Source organism: Pituophis catenifer, unplaced genomic scaffold, assembly GCF_029215685.1.
Source record: "Pituophis catenifer annectens isolate HBS135680 unplaced genomic scaffold, rPitCat1.0.hap2 SCAF_1, whole genome shotgun sequence".
NCBI classification, from domain to species: domain Eukaryota; kingdom Metazoa; phylum Chordata; class Lepidosauria; order Squamata; family Colubridae; genus Pituophis; species Pituophis catenifer.
In genome coordinates this window covers 76,236,612-76,257,327 of record NW_027256881.1, presented here as the reverse complement: position 1 = coordinate 76,257,327, position 20,716 = coordinate 76,236,612, and the positions used below count along the sequence as shown (strand labels likewise).

Genomic DNA, 20,716 nt, shown 5'->3' with positions numbered 1-20,716 from the left:
CAGATGGGGAAGCAGGAAGCATTGAATGTTTCTCCCCAAGATCCCTGTAAAGGAAGGCATGAAAGACTCTTTAAATGTACAACCCCTGCCTAATTTCAGAACTACTGTGCAGAAAACAATTCTTTAATCAAGCTGCTCTTTACACAGGGTGCTTGCTAGACTCTAGGTTTAGTAGATTATACCAGTGAAAAGCAGCGAAAAAGCAAGCCATAGTGGTCAGGCTATCTGTAAGATTCTACCACAGGTTTTATATATTTTCAGATACTTCACCATCTATGGTATTTATAAGCAAACTCCTTCTTTCTCCAGTTTTCCGGTTATTACCTGGAAAAAAAGTCAGATTTCAAATTTAGGAAACAAAGAGAAACCTGAAAACATGAAAATTCACGTTTCTCCAGTTGTTATCTGAGGAATCAGTATGATCTTGCATTTCAGTATCCTTAGCCAATTATTGAAACCTTTTATATATATTGATACCCAGCTATCTGGAAAAAGCATCTCCTTGTTCTTGCTATACCAGTGGAAAGGTTATTTATTGTCTCATAGAGAAAAAGAAAACAAGAGAACTGCTTATTTTCACCTTTGGATAGCTATGTGTCCAAAAAATAAAAATAAAAAGCAGCAACAAACGTACAACAACCTCTTAATTCAGATCTTAGTTCCTTCGATTCTCCTGCAGTTAGTAAAATGTTTTCAAAACTCACTCTATTTATATATGTTTACACTTTGGCTCCATAACTTTGCATTGGTTGCCAGTTTGCTTCCAGGTGCAATTCAAGGTGCTGGTTTTGACCTTTAAAGCCCTACATGGCATGGGACCAGATTAATTCAGGAACTGCCTCTTCCTAATTATATCTATCTCTCCCAGCAGATCCAGCAGAAAAGGTCCCAGGTCCTGTTTGCTAAGGCGATCCATCTGTAGGCCCCAGAAGACACACCTTTTCTGCTGTAGCCCCTGCTGTCTAGAACATCATTCTCTGGTGGTGAAATTAGCCCCATGGAATCATGCAGTCGTAAAATGAATCTGACTTCCCCCATTGACTTTGCGTGTGGGAAGGTTGCAGAATGTGATCATGCAACTCCAGGACAGTGCAAGTGTCATAAATACATGCAGTTGCTAAGCACCCAACTTTTGATCATGTGTTCATGGGGATGCTGCAATGATCATATGTGTGTATATGTCTGTCCATTCACACACACACACACACACACATAGAAAGATGTAGATATATTAATATATTAATTCCTCCCACTGAAAAATGTCTGAAGATGTCCATGTTTAAGCATTAAATAATACTAATAATTTGGAATATTCCATCTTTTTGGGTTGGTGAAGATATTTCTTTCTCATTCCTGTCTTGAGTTGCTGCAAAATAACTACATTTACTTGATATAATTTTATCTCTGAATAATATGTTTATTAAAGATAGTGGTAAAGAACATATCTGGATGTCCCTAAGTCTCGTGAAATAGTTCAAAAACAACTCATAATATAGTTTAATTTCCTGCATGATCCTGAGCTATAAAGAAAGCAAGAAAGTTCAGCGCAGCTGTTCCAAAACCATTATCATCTGGTACTTCCATTGTATTATATTAATAATCTGAGTATTTTAGCAGCTGTTTGATCAGATGTTCACAATATGTCATATATAATCATTCCTAGACAGTGTGAAAGGTCATTGTGTTTTGAATCTAACATACTCGGGGAAACTTCAAAGTATGTTATCCGTTTTCTTTAGTTAAACAAAAGCAGTAAAGAACAGAATGATTAGATAATAGCATACTGTCCTTTGTGCACTTTAAACAAAATAATGCATTTTTCCATTGGAGCAATATCTTGATGTGTTGTTAAAAAAATCAGAAAAAAAGGGAATGATCAATTCTCTATTACCCTTTTGCTTTTGTAGGTCGTATAGTGTTGCATAGGCTTGATTCATAGTTACTCTTGATATTTTTTTGGGGGGAAAGGAAAAATACACTCAATGAATCAGTACCAATGTCTCAATAAATTCAGTTGAGTACAGCCAGAGATTTTTAATTTTGATTCAGAATATTTTTGTGGGAGGAACTGAAAAATTTAGAAGCATGTTATGGGTGTAAACAACAACAAAAATCCTATTTGTCTTGGCCCTTTTGCATAATAGTTATTGTTCAAAGCTAAGTCATAAACAGAGAAGCAAAAGGTTTCACACTGTGAAATGTAATACTAAAATATTTCTGGATTCCATGTGGTGGGAGGACATTTAACACTGCAAGAACAGTTGGTTTCACACCCTCCCAGCAGATTCTTCAAGAAATCCAATATCGTTTTAAGCTTTTTCCAAAGTAGTATGAGTTGCCAATCTGTGCAAATTTTTGAAACAGCTGTACTTTAGAAACACAGTTCTTAACATGGTTTTTCAATCTATTCCAAAGTTAAAGATATTGCAAGAAAAAATAGTGTTTTGTCAATTAAGCCTTATAAAACTGAAATGTATTGTAAGCTTCATTAATGAAAGTTATCTAGGAAATGAGAATACATAGTAATTGTCAGGCACAGGAAGTCAGGAACCAGGATAGAATTCAAAAGCACTACTCATTTATTCCATGGAATGTATGCACAACAATCTGATCTATCAATAGTCAAGGCAAATCGATGCCAAGTAAGAGTCAACAGACTTCAAGGGAGGTCTGGACTTAAGCCTCTTATGAAGGTGTCATGACTCCAAACTGATGATGAATTTAACCCCACCCTCAGGCTCAGCCTAATCATCTCCAACAGTAATAGCTGAAAACCAGCGTGGTCTTCTTTACTTATATAAAACAAAATTTGACTTCACTCAGAGTTGTATAAAATCAGCTTTGTTCTCTCAAAACAAAAATAATCAAGAATATCAGGCAATATTCTTACCCATCAGAATTCTTTAAAATACATTTTGTAACACGATGGAATAAATACTAGTAGGAAGATGTTCCTCATAATTGAAATGCTTAAACTATAATTAAAAGGCCATGAAAGTTCAATAAGAGTAGAAAGTTTTTTCTCACTTTTTGTACTCTTCACTTCAAAATAAAGGGATTGACTTTATTTCATCACTATCACAGGGTTTGTTTTCTCCTGTAGAATGCTGTAGAATGCATTTTGATCATAAATTTATCACATAATTCCTTTGATCAGATAATTTCCTTGATATATCACATCAAAGTGAAGTCACTCAGATTTATATGATTAATGTTGTTTTCATAAGTATTTGAGTAAATCCAGTTTAATCTGTCGTTTTTAGTAACATATCAGTAATGAAAAAAATGTATTGTGGTTATATATAACTAGGACAATTAGAAGTTCTGCATTAATGTAAATGCCAGTTTTATTATTGGGAATATATAATGTTGGAAAGCACTCCTATTTTCTGTTTCAGCTTTACAATATACATTTTGGTAGTCTTCCATAATAGATTGTTTATTAGACTCAGCTTTATACCTCACCAGAAGGATCTATCCATTCAGAATGAGTGGATGCAGCATATCAAATAATATTTGGAAATACAAGCATCAAAGATCAGTTTCTTTTTTATTTTCTGCTTTGAAAGAGAATAGCCATCATTACGTGAAACCGAATGGATGCTAACATTTGTCTTGCTCAATAGAACATTGCAATGAAATTTTGGGATTACTGTAATAGGACAATATAGTTGATAAGTTTTGATTTACTTCTTTTCTGCATGGATTTCCAGGTGGAGATTGAAAAATTGGACTACCACCACTATTTGCCACTGTTTTTCGATGGATTGTGTGAAATGCAATTTCCTTATGAGTTTTTTGCTCGGCAAGGCATCCATGACATGTTGGAGCATGGTGGGAACAAGATCCTTCCTGTCATTCCTCAGCTCATTATTCCAATAAAAAGTAAGTCTGGAGAATGAAATAGGGTCTAGGGTTTGGAGGGTGGGGGGTGGATTTTGACAGGCTGCTAATTAAGGAATAAAATATGGTAGGTCTTGTATTTATAGTACTGTAGATGATAAACCTAAGTCAGTTGTAAGGCCATAACCAAGGTCCAAATAATTGTGTTGCCTGACTTATTTTTTTTACTCTGCTAACCATGGTACAGTATACAAGTTGTTAAACTTCTTTTCATTCTTCTTTTTATGTTATTCAAACTAAGATATGAAAACACTGAAAAAGAAATAGCAAAATAGTTGTATCTCAACTCTTTTATTTTGCTATTTTGAGTAGCTTGGTTATTTTTCTTTCTCCCTTGCGCTGCGTGAGAGTCCATTGAGTGGGTATTGTCCTCAGCTGATTGGCCAGAGACTGAGTTAATATTTGCATAAACACACTTCCACTTCCTGCTGGGCTCCAGTTTGATAACAAAAGTCCGGATCTGGAGAAACAGAAACTTGAACAAAACAAGATCAACAGTAAAACATAACCAGAGGCAGCAGTCACTGGAAACCCCCAAGAAAGGGAGGGTATGGACATCATCAGGAGATAATGTTCTATTTCTGATAAACATTTATTTATTATTTATTTATTACATGTATTTATATGCCGCCCTTCTCCTGAAGGACTCAGGGCGGTGAACACAAGTTAAGAAACATGTACAATAAAATCCCATTTTAAACCAAATAACTAACTAATAATAAATAATAAAACCCGGAATCAGAGTCAGCCTATTTGCTTGAACAGCCAAGTCTTCAGGTCCCGACGGAAGGAGCGGAGATCAGGAGCCATCCGGAGCTTGGTAGGTAACTCATTCCAGAGGGTGGGAGCACCCACAGAGAATGCCCTGCCCCTGGGCACTGCTAGACAACATTGGCTCGCCGTCGGAACCCTGAGGAGAGCGGCCCTATGTGAGCGAACAGGATGGTGAGAGGCAGGCAGGAGAAGGTCCTGCAAATATCCCGGACCTAAATCATGTAGGGTCTTATAGGTGAGAACCAGCACCTTGAAGCGGGCCCGGAGAACCACTGGTAACCAGTGCAGCTCAAGCAGGAGGGGTGTTATATGGGAGTAACGAGGGGCTCCCGTAACAACCCGTGCGGCTGCATTCTGGATCAGCTGGAGTCTCTGGGTGCATCTCAGGGGCAGGCCTATGTAGAGGGAATTGCAGTAATCCAAGCGGGAAGTAACCAGGGCATGAGTGACTGTGCGAAGATCATCTCGGTCCAGGAAAGGGCGCAACTGGCACACCAGGCGAACCTGTGCGAAGGCCCCCCTTTGTGTTTGAAATATCTTTGTGTTCCTTCAGATAGGCAAGAGCCACTGCCTGCCTGCATTATTCCTGCATACCCTTCCCTTTTTCCTTCTTCAATATAATGCAAACTGATAAATCCTGGTGTATTGATCATAGTTCACGATTATATTTGAACCTCAGTCTATGATATCAGGACACAAGCATTATTTGGGAGATAGTGAAATGACCCTTCTTTTGACATATGCCAGGATTTGGATTCAATACAGGTAGTCCTCAACTTATGACCACGATTGGAACTGGAACTTCCATTGATAAGTGATATGGTCATTCAGTGATGCAGTCATTAAGTGAGTTGTGCTGCTTTTACCTTTTGTGCCATGGTTATTACATGAATCTGGCTCACTCCTTTGACTTTGCTGGTTGGAAGCCGGCTGGGAAGGTCACAAATGGTGATTAGGTGACTCCAAGGGTGCTGCAGCCATCATAAATACATGCCAATTTCCAAGTGCCCAAATTCTGATATTGTGACCACAGGGACACTGTGATGGCCTTAAGTGCAATGTCACATCATAAGTCATCATAACTTTAAACAGTCACTAAAAAGATGGTCCTAAATTGAAGACTATATGTAAAATATTAATGTTGAACATTTAAAAATATTTTGGTTGGTCTAAAATGCACAGCTTTTACAACGTATAAGTGCTAATAGATTACCCATTTTCTATGTAAAAGCAAAGAGCCTCTCTCCAAGGACAGTTTCTCAATCTTATACTTTAGATAGGCAAATATAGAGTGGTTTGGTCTGCCTCTTGTGAACAAGTTACTACAATGCTCTGCTTTGCTTTTGATAATAGCCAGGTGTCTATTGAGATTCATCCAGGTCATGGTTGTCCCAAAAGTGCTTTTTCAAGGGACAACTGGACTTTCTGGTTTTTCTTTGAAGACGTTTCACTCAGGGGTGGGTTCTAGTTTTTTTTAGTACCGGTTCTGTGGGCGTGGCTTATTTTGTGGGTGTGGCTTGGAGATCATGTGACTAGGTGGGCATGGCTAGCTGGTCAGAGTCATTTCTGGAAGGTCCTCGCACTTACGAACAGTCCTCGCACTTACGACCTAACTCATTTGTTTGCTTTTAACACTGATCAGCTGTAGGACGGCCCTTTGAAGCCCCGCGGCAAGAGTTTAAACAGTTTTTTTCCCCTCTAGTCATCATCTGGGACTCAGGAGGCAGCAATAGATTGGGGGTGGGACCAAATAAAAGGTAAGAATAACATGGGGGGGTGGGGGGGAGAATCGGTTCGGTGACATCACATCATCACCGCTACCAGCTCAGCTGAACCGCACCGAACCGGGAGGAACCCACCACTGGTTTCACTTCTCATCCAAGAAGCTTCTTTAGCTCTAAGAGAAGGAGAAGCAAAACGTCTTCAAAGAAAAACCAGAAATTCCAGTTGTCGCTTGAAAAAGTACCTTTGGGATAATTGCCAGGGTTGCTGCCAGAGGGGGGAAAAAATGCATGGCCAATCAAAGAGGCACCTGGTATACTAGGGCTCTGAAAGGGGAAGGCCATGGCATAATCTGTTCTTTCCTATAAGGGCAATTTGCTGGGGCCTTACCATGCAATGGCATGTAATGGAATGAGGCTCCCTCCAACAGGAATCCTTAGGAATGCCAGATTAGTCTCTGCTACCACAGCCATGGCAGTGACCATAGGAAGGCTGAGGTGGAACTGCAGTGGCTGCAGTGAGGCTACCTCATGCTGTTTGCCAATTGTAGGAGTTCAGAAATGGGCTGATGCTTCAGTTTCAAGAGTGCATAGCGCATCGCTTCTCTCTATTGAGAGAAACACTATCCGCACATTTGGGTGTTAAGCCCAGAAAATCTGAAGCTGGGGATCGCAATGAGGCAAAACTCTGCTAGGACAAGCCCCACGGATGGAAAATCTTATTAAGAGGATAGTGTTTTGAATAGGCCTGCCACAAAATCCATCTATTGACACTTCAGAAGCAGGACTCAAGAAACTTTTACAATATTGTAGTCCGGGTTGTCAGGAGAACTCAACTTCCTCAGGCTGGGGCCTGTAGATATCTTTAACAATAACACTCATTGTCTTAGTCGGCATGGCCATCATTTTTCCCTAGCGTAGCCCTTTTATGATTCTACTGACATGAAAAATCGTCAGAACTGCTCGTTGCCTTGTTTAGATAGCATGCCTGATAAATAACTTGGTGATTTAATTAGGCAGCTTATCAGGCCAATAGCAGAGTATCTGGAGTTTTTGATAAGTGCTAGTTTGCACAAAATACAAGCCTTTCCCTTGGACTTCTTTAAAAAAAAAAAAAAAAAAACCACGCACATTTTAATATATCCTGATTTGAAACAATATTTTGAAACTGATGGTGCTAATTGTAATATTTCAAAAGTGCAGTGCATTGGATTATTATTTTTATTATTGTTTAATTAACCATGACAGCAATCTAGTTTTTGTTGTTCATTTATCTTGGGCTGCCTGTATATGCTGGAATTACTGCAGACTCACTAAGATTAGTTCTTCTGGAGGTCTCAGTAAAATAAGTGGCAGAAAAACCTACTCCTGACTCCAGTGCCTTTGCTGTTGGGTATAAGTCACACAACATAAAACATGCTTTACTTTCATTAACTTCTCTGTATTTAATTTTTTTTATTTCTTTTTGGTTCATGTACTTCCTTAAACATATTTTCAGTATATCTCGGATCAAGAACTAACCAATACTTTATATTAATTTACCTGGTGGTAAAATACTTTATTTTCCTGAAAGGCAAAATACTTTATTTTCCTGAAAGGCAAATTATTTATTCACTTTTTCTAGATTTTAAGGCCACTTCTGTAAATAGAACCAAATGTGGGGTTTAGTTAAAGAATTTGTTTCATGACAGGTATCTTATGTTTATGATATAGGCTTTATGTCAGCACAATATAATGCATGTTAGTTGTAAAAGAAAAGGTTTGCTTTCAGGGAAGTAACAATGAGGCAAGGGTGAGAGACAAGACGGTTGGTTGCCCCATATTATCTAATATCTCTAGGTTAATGATTTGGAGACTGCATTACTTCAGGTTAATAGTCATTGCCCATGTTTAGCCAAAAGCACAATTTATATTTTGCTCTACGCAGATGACATTGTCCTTTTTTTTAATGTACCACATTATATTTGAAATGCCAACTTGAAACATTAGTCAAGTATTGTTAAGGTAGCCAACTACAAATCAACTGTGATAAAACTAAAATTTTTAGGGGAAAAAGTATAACTGGAAAATTCAAGATCATATGATAACTCAAGAATTTTATCTATCTGGGCATTTTGGAGAAATAGCAAGGGCTGGTAGTGGAACTGGAGAGGAAGTGGGAGGAAAAGGCCAAATTGCTCCCAGTGGTGGCATAAGTAGTTGCAGCTGTGACTCCTAAGGTGGGAGAATGGCTCCAACAGATCTTAGGAATAACAGTGGAGCTCTCTATCAGGAAGAATGCAGTGCTAGGAACAGCTAAGATCCTGCGCAAAACCATCAAAATCCCAGGCCTCTGGTAAAGGACTCAAGAGTGAGAAAGACACATACCACCCCAGGTTTAGTCAGGTTTACTCAATGTAAAGCTATTACAGCAGGGGTGAAATCCAGCAGGTTCTAACAGGTTCTGGAGAACCGGTAGTGGAAATTTTGAGTAATTCAGAGAACCGGCAAATACCACCTCTGGCTGGCCCCAGAGTGGGGTGGGAATGGAGATTTTGCAATATCCTTCCCCTGCCACGCCCACCAAGCCACGCCCACAGAACCGATAGGGAAAAATTTTTGAATTTCACCCCTGTATTACAGGTTAATTCAACCCGGTCACAATAATTCAATTATGGAAGCAATAACATAATAACATGAAGAACAAAATAACAAAATCTGACCAAAAAAAAGTAGCAGTTTTTGCCTATTGTTCCACGGTGAGCTTTTTCTCTTACTTTTAATGCAAAAGTTCTTTAAACTGAATCACACGAGTTTACGCAATTTCTCAGACACATGACTTATACAAATGTGGTTTCTTTTTTGATAATTTGTTAAAAAGGGGAGTGAAAGTATTATACATACTTTATAATGTAAAATATTAAGCACCTCTTCAATGACATTGGATAGAGAGGAGCACCAACTACGATACATAAACGAGATACATTCAAATTCAAAGGGCGGTATAAGTGTAAAATTCATGCAAATGTTAAAGGTGGCATAAAAAGGTGGGCTTGTCCAAATGTTAGCACTGAAGTAGAAAGAGCTTTTGCATCCCTCTATGTCAACATCTGTTTTTTGGCTCCTCTTCCAAATTAATCATTACTGTACTCCTTTAGTCTCAACCCCAAGCTACAAATTTTAATGATCTGGCACCTACAATGGGGGTTTCCAGCTTGCAGATGGGCATAATTTCAACTATATAGCCATCAGTGGTGCAGAAGTGACCTTGTTGCTTGAGCAGGATAAGGAACCAGATGTACTCATTCTGTGATCATTAGCTATAATTGAGCTTAAGTCAGGTTGCTGGAATTTTCTGAAATGATCAGTTCCAGGGAGTATTTAAAATAATCTCTCACATATAAGAATATTTTATCTGTGACAATATATTTTTTTAATGTCCGGAAAACATATATTTTCCCTTTCTGCCCAACAATTGCCTGTAAAGTATCTGACAAAACAATTCACAGAGTAAATTTAAGAGCATAAAAAAAAACAAACGAAATGGTATCCGATGAAGCTCCTGGCTAGGAGAACCGTTTAACTTGTCGTCCTATATTAATGCTGCTGCTTGATTAACTGATGCTCTTTAGAGATTCTGAATCTGCGTCAGCCATGGGAGAGATTCCAAGGCTGTCTTGGAAGAACGCTACCCAGCAATTTGGCTGGATAAAACTTGCATTCAAAAAATGCAGTGGGGAGGAAGCTGTGCTTCTTACTCATGTAGCTAGATATTCTGTGGGCTCCTTTCCCTATCAAACAGTTAACAGTGGGAGGCCATGATTTAAAATTGCCTGTTTCTCCAATCCATAGATGTCATTGCTTTTTTTTTTAAAGAAAACAAAACAAAGTGCATATTTCATTCATTTTCAGTGTTGCTGTAAAAAAATCAGAGCAGTCACAGTAATAGAAGGTATTATTACTTTCTATTACTGCAGCTTAATACTGTCTAAGGAAATGGAGCTTCATCATAATTTCAACTAGTGCAATATATGAAATATGTTTTTATTGCATTTTCAACTAGCACAGTACTTATTTATTGAGTTAGAAATGAACCAGCTTTATTGAAAATAGCTGAGTGTTAACCTGCACCATGGTTTGAAATATTTCTACTGCAACAGGGTAAAAACTCAGCTGAACTCAAAGGGGGTTATTTTAAAGTGATTGGATATGGAGAAATGGATGAGCGAAAAAATTCAACATCTTTAAAATATTTTCTTAATGTTTCTGAATTAATTTAATGCAGGAGTGCACAATTCTGTTTGAGCCAAAGGCTATATTAATCTTTTAATATTGTACTGTGGGCAACACTACAGAAAATATTCCGCATTGTATATTTGAATTAAGTATTGCATCCACCAAACTGTTTAGAGCTTTCTAGTTTTCCATAATGGAGATCTAGAGGTTTCCTATTGGAACTGTTGGTAAAAAGCATTGTCCTGTTCTTTCACTAATGATCTCTAGCCTCTCCTCTCTTCAAAATTATGGGTTTGATTTATTTATTTATTTATTTATTTATTTATTTATTTATTTATTGTTTATATTTATATACCACCCTTCTCCCAAAGGACTCAGGGCGGTGAACAGCCAACAGATAAAACACAAGAAATACAAAATTTAAAAACAGTATTAAAATCCAATTAAATTAATTTGGTCCACAATTAAAAGCACCCCTGAATTAAGACCCATAATTAAACAATTTAAAAATTAAAACAATTTAAAAGAATTAGGCCAGCCCGACTTGTTGAAATAAAAACATCTTTAGGGCACGGCGAAAGGTGCGAAGATCCGGGATCCGCCGTATTTCCGGGGGCAGCTCATTCCAGAGGGTAGGTGCCCCCACAGAGAAGGCTCTCCCCCTGGGGGCTGCCAGTCGGCATCGTTTTACCGACGGCACCCTGAGGAGCCCCTCTCTGTGGGAGCGTACTGGTTGGTACGCAATTAAATCATTGCAAACCCATAATTTAAGGGAAATTGGGTAAAGGGCAACTCTTCTTAGCATTTCCCAAATGCTACATTCCATGAAACCATGGCATGTTTTCCAACATAGAAAACTGCATTTATATCATTTTAAAATCAGGTGTAATTGAGAAATTGCCAATCCCTGTTAGTTCAGAATTTATTGCTGAACTAACAGGGAGAAGACAATAAAAAAATCTTCAAATATATACAGGGGTGAAATGTAAAATTTGTTACTACTGGTGGGGTAATGTGACTGGGTGGGCATGGCCAACTTTTTTTTTTTAACTTTTCAAAGCATTTTTTCTGCAAAAAAATGCTTTGAAAAGCCTCTGCCGATCAGGCAACTCAGCTGGGATCGTCAGAGGCCTTTTAAAGCATTTTTTTTACCTCTTCAGCCGAAGAGGTTGCAGAAAAAAAATGCTTTGAAAAGCCTCTGACGATCCCAGCTGAGCCGCGCGATCATCAGAGGCTTTTTTTTTTTTTTAAAAAAGCATTTTTTGGGACGAAGAGGTTGTAGAAAAAATGCTTTTAAAAGTAAAAAAAAAAAGCCTCTGATGATCGTGCGGCTCAGCTGGGCATGGTGGGGGGGGGGCGCGCAGGGATTTTTGCTACCAGTTCTCCGAACCACCCGCCGTCATCGCTACCGGATCGGGCGATGTGGTCCGAACCAGGAGCATTTCACCCCTGAATATATACAAATAAACAGACTGCGTGTAGTAGGATGGTTGTTAAATAATCAGAGGAGAACTCCTGCAGTTGCAGCTTTGCCGGGACTTTGTCAGCCTATTTGATTGATTATTGAATTTGGGATTCCTGGCAGAGGGAAAAACTCTGGCAATTGAACTTACAGTGCAGAGAAAGAGATTGCTTAGTTAGGCTTGCCACTGTTTTGCATGACTGTGAGAAAAGCAAGAGAAGCAGAGGTAAAAAGGCAGAAGGATGAGAATGAAGGACAAGGAAAAGGGGATCCTGGGAGCTGGAAATTTGGCAATTCTTCTTTTCCATCCCATTCTATATTCACAGTATTCATGCCTATCCATTTGTGCATTATTTATCTCTTCTAGTCTCCTTTTGAAGCCTGACATCTGTAATAGATAGAATGTAGTGGAAGTTTTTGTTGGTTGGTTGGGGACTTTGCACTTCACAACTGTTGTATGCAATGGAGCTTTATAATAATCTACAGTTTGCGGCCTTTACTCCCTAGTGTATAATTTTAGAGTGGGAAGCAGGAGCATAAAGAAATTTGAATTTAAATTCACATTTGAAAATATAAATTTGAAATACAATGGGGAATACAACATTCTTTTCTTTGGAATGAAATCTGAAATGGAACAGGACAAAAGGTGTTATTGATTTCAGTAGCAAAATCCAGCTGCTTGACACTATACAAAAAATTCTCAAGTAGGCAGGATAGAATCCTTATTTATCAGTTAGTCTTAAAAAAAAAAGCCTACAAGCTTTTCTTTGTAAACATTCCTATCATTGTTCTTTTCTCCGAATAGTACCAATTGTTAATTGAAAGGAATAAAATGATTGCTAAGCAAGCAAAAAATAAACAGGCTGATTGTTTCAGTAGAATGTCTTGTCAACCTTCATGTTTTTGCCTTTTCGATTCCCTTAGTTCCAGTGGTACTGGTGGTGGGTTACCCCCCTCCTTTTTCTTTCTTCTCTTTCTAGGGGGAGTGGGGTGGGGTTGGCAGGAACCAGTAGGATAGACAGCAAGAAGGAATAATTAGCTGCTTTCTTGGGGTTACCGAAGAGTCAGCACAAACTGTGGGAACAAATAACACTCAGACAAGGCGGTGTTTTATAACATTGGGGCTGCAATCCATCTCTGGGTTCCTTCAAAGCCAGGCTAATAAAGACCCACTTACAATCCCCTGCAGAGTACAGTTTAATTAAATTTGTCCATTAGAGGATTTCTACCCTCCCCTCTACATTCTTGAAATTAATTCTTCTGTTTTTGCTTGTCTCTTTTCGTTCATCCAAGATGCGCTGAACCTTCGAAACCGACAGGTCATCTGCATCACGCTCAAAGTCCTTCAGCACCTGGTGGTGTCAGCTGATATGGTGGGGGAAGCTTTAGTGCCCTATTATCGTCAGATTCTCCCTATTTTAAACATCTTTAAGAATAAGAATGGTGAGTGATCCTAGTAATGCCATGTCTTCAAATCCTTCGTTATAAAGGGGTTCGAGGCAAGGCTGATTAACAATGTAGTAAGAATTTACTATAGTATACAAACTAAGATATACTTGGCACTTTCTTCTCTTTTATTCTCCAGGGATACTGTGAAATTAACACCAGCATTTATTATTTCTTACGTGCAGAGCTTATTCAACGCATTACCGAACCACTGGAGCAGTTCTATGATCTTCCAGTAATTAAAATTTATATAGTTTTGTAGCATTCTTTAAATGCATTGATAGACTGTATCCCCTCCCCACTTTTTTTTTTTAGTAAGCAACGTAAGCATTCACTTCTTAATTTGGCTTGAAGGTTGGGTACCCCCACACAAGGATTCTACACAGCTCTGGATGTCAGTCCCATTTGAGATCTGAATTGGTTTATTTATTTGCAGCTCATTTTATTTTTTACTAGCTGAACAATTATAAAACTAGGTTGAAAGCCTTCTTATTGGAGGGAACCTCTGCTTCAGCCCCCACTTCTAGTGGGCTGAATATGACTAGCAGAACCTTCAAGAGAAAAGTGCCTTGTCAGCTTTGCTGCTCCCCGTAGGAATTTGGCAAGGCTGAAACGAACAGGTTCTATCCATTTTCTGGTCGTCGTCCCCCCTCCATGGGGGATGTTCATGCCCCCATGACTGGAATGAAAGCCTTTGGTTATCTTCATAACCTGCATTGATTGGGGCAGGACAGTGTGGTGATTTTCAGCTTTATTCAATGTTCTCAATGTTTCTGAGTCAAACAATTTCCAAGTTGCTTTTGTAGTTTAGAGTAAAAGCAACTTTGATATAATACCATCGTAGTACCTGCAATTGGTTGATTCATTTTCGAGGGCAATGTGCTCATTTAAAATTTTATTATAAAATGGTCAAGCAGTTTGGTGATGTGGGTAAACAGAAGAGTTCCGTAAACAAACAAACAAAAAAATCCTGTTTACCAGACTCCAAGTGGGTAATTTTAAAAACTTCCTGACTTCTTAAAATGAAGGAACCTTTATATGCCTGCACCTACCAGCTTGCCTTTTATCATTATTATAAAAAATATTTATTATATGGCACATAATATGAATGGGTTGAAGGCTGAAAAATTACTCTGCGATTCTCTTTGCATACTGAAGCACATTACGGTATCATGATTACAAAGCATGCTAATCAATTGTACAATTTGGCAACGCAAATCTCTAGTGTTTCAATAACAAGTTGAGAAACTTTAATAATAACTGCATTTGTCATCATCCTTTAAAACTCATATTGCCACATGATATGTTATTCCTTTGATCAAACTTACTTCATAGATTTTAAAAAATGATTGATGGGTTATTAAAAAAAATGGTTAATGCATTGGCAGTAGTTGTGAGGAAAACTTTAATGAAGCAGAAACTTTACATTTGTGCAACATGTCCATTAGAGAATAATATCTGATATAGCTAAAGGAATGTGAATTAATGCTGTGGCAAATAGTCTCTAAGTTTTGAACCATGCACAGAATATTTTTTGTTTTTCTGAAAAAATATGTTTTCAAATAATTAGTGCCTATTTATTGGTTCTTACAGGGAACAATGCTAATATGTTTAGGTCTTGGACTGCCTTCTGGATTTTATGAATCAAACGTTAAATTCTAACTGGCTGTTCTGAAACTTTTAACCACCAAAGTTTATGCTGAGAAATTAATATTTTAGCCTGTAATACAGGTTTGCTCTGATGAAATAATTATAATTATGCAAAAAGGCAATATGGATTTATAATAGGTATATCTTTGTTGCATTGTATTACCATTCTACCTTCTCATTATCATCTAATGAAAGAACAATAACAACCTTTCCTGGTTTAACATTCAATTTTCATAGGTTTGTACCTGAAGCATGAATTAAATCTGTTGTCAACAGTATGATATATTTTTCAATGTCTTTCTTGAACTTAATACAGTATAAAATGTGATCAGTTTTTCTTAAGATCTCTTCATATTGAACTGTATCATGACACAAGTATTTGTTACCATCTGTTGTTGCTACTACAGTAGTAAGAGTCTTGTTATGTTATATTTTAAATGTAAATTCATGAAGTCACTTAAGTTAAATATTCAAGAAAAAGTAAAATATGTTTTAATACTTTGTATGCAGAAAACAGAAGATGAAAAGAGACCAAACAATATCTTCAAAGCTTAACATAAAATTCCGTCAAGCCTCATGCTGAATGGATATTAACATCAGTGTAGGGAGCAGAAATTACTTTGATAAGTGTTAGATAGCTGTACCAAAGTGTATATGTTTTTAAATGTAATGTTGTCAGATGAATGAAAACATCAGCATTGTCCTTTAGCAACTATAATATGCTGTCAAATAAAAGCAGTCATAATGTCTTTATGAGATTTTAGAAAGCAGAAACATTTTATGTCATCAGTATATTTTATTCAAAAGTGATCAATAATAGCTTGTGAAATGCTGTGCAGATTAAATGATGCAGAATTTTAAAACAAAGCCCTATAAATCTCATCTACAAGCAGAAAGCACCACAGATGAAAAAGGAATAAATTTGATCATTTTGTTCTGTTTTCTTCTTGATCTCCTAAAGCAGGCACATTGGTCAATAAAATGGTGACTCATACAATAAAAGTTGAATGTCAACAAAGTAAGGTCCATTGGAGATCAACAGTATGAAATAGGCAAGAGGGATGGTTGAATAAATGCTGGATTTTATAATATATACATGTCTTCCACAAATAAATGTATGAAATCTTTACTATGAAAATGTGCAGTAATAGCCAGGTATTTCATTTGTTAGGTTATGGGAGACAGTGACAATGTTCATACACAAATTAAGCATGAAATAGTTTCACTTATGGTAGTAGATCCTCTGAACATGTGCTATTGTAGAGCATCTTAATTATAGCCTACAAGCACAACTTAGTAAACCCCACTGTAATGTGTTGCTTAAATCTGTATGAGGGCTTAATCTCTGGTCAAACTGGCAGGTGCAAACATGAAGCAGATTCTCCCTGCAGGTATCTCTGCTCTTCACTTTGTTTTCACCCCTACCAGATATGTGCAAAGTAAACATAAGATTCAAAAAGTTAAGGGAAGACAATTTAGTCTTCCTTCACTCCATATGTTGTGGCTCTGACCCTAATAGGGCAATGGCATGTCTTGTTTGTTGTTGTTGATTTTTGTGTTGCCACAAACCTTTTAAACAAGTATTGGCAGAAGAGGCAGGAAAATAGTGAGTTGGGTTTACTGTAAGGTGACCAGATTTTAACATTGGTAAAGAGGGACATTGTGGGCGTGGCTTATTTTGTGGGCGTGGCTAGCTGGTCATGTGACTGGGTGGGCGTGGCTAGCTGGTCATGTGACCGGGTGGCCATGGCTATGTCTATAGGGTAAGGTGAACAGATTTTAACATTGGTAAGAAGGACACCATTGTGGGCGTGGCTTATTGTGTGGGCGTGGCTTGGAGGCCATGTGACTGGGTGGGCGTGGCTACCTGGTCATGTGACCGGGTGGCCATGGCTATGTGTATAGGGACTACTCAGAGGGCTGAAAAGTCATTTCTGACAGGTCCTCACACTTTTGACTGGTCCTCACACTTATGACCATCCTCACATTTATGCCCGTGCAGCATTCTTAACAACCATGTCACTCATTTCACAACTGCTTCTCTTCAACAAGGTGACAAGATAGGGCAAAAATGTAAAATGTGAGGACAGTCGTAAGTTCGAGGACTGGTCAAAAGTGTGAGGACCAGTCAAAAATAACTTTTTCAGCCCTCTGAGTAGTCCATATGCACAAAAGGACTAACCAGAGGGCTGAAAAAAGTCATTTCTGACAGGTCCTCGCACTTTTGACTGGTCCTCACACTTATGACCATCCTCACATTTATGCCCGTGCAGCATTCTTAACAACCATGTCACTCATTTCACAACTGCTTCTCTTCAACATGGTGACAAGATAGGGCAAAAATGTAAAATGTGAGGACAGTCGTAAGTTCGAGGACTGGTCAAAAGTGTGAGGACCAGTCAAAAATAACTTTTTCAGCCCTCTGAGTAGTCCATATGCACAAAAGGACTAACCAGAGAGCTGAAAAAAGTCATTTCTGACAGGTCCTAGCACTTTTGACTGGTCCTCACACTTATGACCATCCTCACATTTATGCCCATGCAGCATTCTTAACAACCATGTCACTCATTTCACAACTGCTTCTCTTCACCATGATGACAAGATAGGGCAAAAATGTAAAATGTGAGGATAGTCATAAGTTCGAGGACTGGTCAAAAGTGTGAGGACCAGTCAAAAATAACTTTTTCAGCCCTCTGAGTAGTCCATATGCATTAAAGGATTACAGCAATAGAGAGGGATGAAGGAATGGAAATTAGAGTAGGAGTGAGGGTAAGAGAGGGAGGAAGAGAGGAGGAGAAGGAGAAAGAAAGAGGAAGTAGGGAGGAGAAAAAGAGGGTGGGGGGAAGAGAAAGTAAGAAGGAAAGAAAAGAGAGAGGTGGTAGGTTTGAGGAGAAAGATTGCTGTACAATAAAAAAGATGAAAGGGAAGAAAGCCAACCCCAAGCAAATATAAAGATATTAAGATAAAGAATGAATTGTTAAACTTTAAAGAATAAAAGAGAACAAATATGAATAAATAGCAATAATTAGAAACACACATACAAACATACAATGTATTTTCTTTGAACAGAATATTTGGCCGGTTCACAAATTTAAACAGCGTTTAGTCATTTCAATTAAATTTACAATTTCTATATTTCCTTTTTGCCATATTTATTCCTCATCTATTTTTTAAAAAAACCAATATTACCCTTCATCCTCATCTCTAATCTTAATCAAATTCAGTTTTTCCCTTCTATTCTATATTATACCCCTTCCCATTGTCATCTATTTTTATATCCATCCTCACATTGTTTAATTATGTAATTATGTAATACAGTTGTTTAATACAAATTCAACATTTTAATATAAATCAATTAGTTATAAAACTATCTTTTTTGTATATTAATCAATATGAACATGAATATTCCAATTATTTCCATGCAATCCAATTTCTTACAAATCAATTAATTATATTTACCAATAATAATAAACCAAATAATTTCTCCCATATATTCCTCCGAACCACAACTTAACCATTTCTGCTTTCAACACAATATACAATTAATAGTATCTCAATTATTACAATTCCCTAGTTAAATACAGCTTTTTTTCCTTTGTGTTTTAAAATCTTGAACTCTCCTCCTAAATTTCCCATTGTTTGCAGTTTTTCACCTACCTTTTTTGGGGAGGAAAAATAAAAATAAAAATAAATCTCTCTCTGCCTCATTTTGTCACGCTGCACCAAAGACCCTGGTTTCGGTTTCGTTTCTGAAGCTTAGCTAGGGGAAAAAAAAACTGCTTTACACTGATTGCCTGTAGGGCGGCCCTTTGAAGCCCCGGGCAAGAGTTTAAACAGTTTTTTTTTCTTCTAGCCATCAGCTGGGGCTCAAGAAAAATTGGGACTTTTTTGAAACGCCGCGGGACGCGGGACAAATTGCTCAAAAGCGGGACTGTCCCACCAAAAGCGGGACGTCTGGTCACCTTAGTTTACTGTGTCATTTTGCATGCATTTCCTGGATAAATATCTTAAACCATGTTGAGTGTATCATATGCAGTGGTGGTATTCAGCCGGTTTGGGCAAACTGCGGGTGGGGTGGGCCCACTCCCGCGCTCCGGTACTATGCCATCCTATTTAGCCGCTTTTTTGAGGTTGGCCGCATGTGCGAAAGGCTTGCGCGCGCAGGGCGAACCGGTGGTAAAAATATATGAAACCCACTTCTGGTCACGTGCACATGGTCAGAGACTCCCTTTGTGGTTACAGAAGATTTACAATCCCAATGATACAATGCAGACTTAATTTGAGTGTCAAGTATTAAATTGGAAAACACCAATCTGACTAACTCTCTACTCCTGAACAGCATAATATTAAAACAAGTTATACTGAATTTAAATCCATTGAACTTATTAGTACATTCATTAATTTATTGGCCTCCTTAATTTTTTATTTTTCTTACAACATTTCCACATGCTATTAGTTATATTCCTGTACGGATAGCAAGGAAGACATATATTTATAGTAATGCCAATAAAGATGTTACCTGCTTATATTAGATTCAGAAACATTCCCTATTCTATGAAAATCTATTACCAAATCCAAGTAGGAGATATCAACTAAATGGATAAATGTTCAAACAGCATAAGGTGGTTTATTATGGACTGAATAGAAGTGAAATTAAAAAAAATACTATTAATTCAGATGCCAGGTCCTCTAATTAAGGTGGTCAAAAATACTTTATTCATATTATTTTCATTGCTCCAAAAATATTTTTAAGACTAGTCTAAGCATAGAGCACAAGATAGAGGTAAGAATTTCAAAGAGTTGTAGGGAAAATAGGGAATGTTTAAAGAAGTGATTCACTTTTTTACAGTGTTCAGCTATAGAAGAAGGCAGAAAGAGAAACAGAGATTCTTGCTGAAAGGAAGAAAGACATAGCAAAGAGAGATGGATTTGCAAGGTGTAACTTTCAGATAGTATACATGTATTAAGAGATGGTACCTTAAGTGCAGGTATCACTGAATGGAGACATAGAATATTTTTGGATTAGATTGGGAAAAAGTAAAGGTGTACAACTTGTGTACATTTCTGGTCCTAGAAGGTCAGTGTTAGATGCAAAAAGAAGATCTACATTTCTTCTAACTGTCTTCAGTATGAAAAGATAAGAGCAACAGAACAAAGCAAGAACCAGCTGAAATTCAAGATAGCCGAAGCTAGCCAGGAAGGTTAGGGTTTCCTTTTCCCTTTGAAAAGAGGTTTTCCTGAAACAAAATTATCACTAGCCAAGGTAATTCTGCCTTGGGGGAAAATGGGAAAGTTAGGGCAAAAAACCCAGAAATGGGTGATCCAACTCCTGTTGGATAACAAAGAAATGACAGGGATGAGCAGATGAGTTGTTGACAAGCTTTGCTCTAATTAACAAAAGGAATGGTCCAGAAAAGGTCATGGTTCTAGCAACATTACATTAGAAAGTTAGCCTTTCTTATGCCTAGTATTGTTTTACAGAGATTCAACTATCAAAGATGCAAATGGAAGTTAAGGGGAATGTCCTTTCAACCTTAGTAAGACA

General features: G+C 37.7%; 1 protein-coding gene across 1 annotated transcript in view; it reads left to right on the top strand.

The window, feature by feature from the left end:
• The window catches only part of PACRG (parkin coregulated), a 266,657-nt gene that overhangs the window by 135,881 nt on the left and 110,060 nt on the right, over window positions 1–20,716 (top strand). Inside the window, exons 3-4 of the mRNA XM_070951443.1 lie at window positions 3,714–3,885; window positions 13,369–13,518. Of these exons, the coding sequence (XP_070807544.1) occupies window positions 3,714–3,885; window positions 13,369–13,518 (322 nt within the window). The remainder of the gene's footprint in view (window positions 1–3,713; window positions 3,886–13,368; window positions 13,519–20,716) is intronic.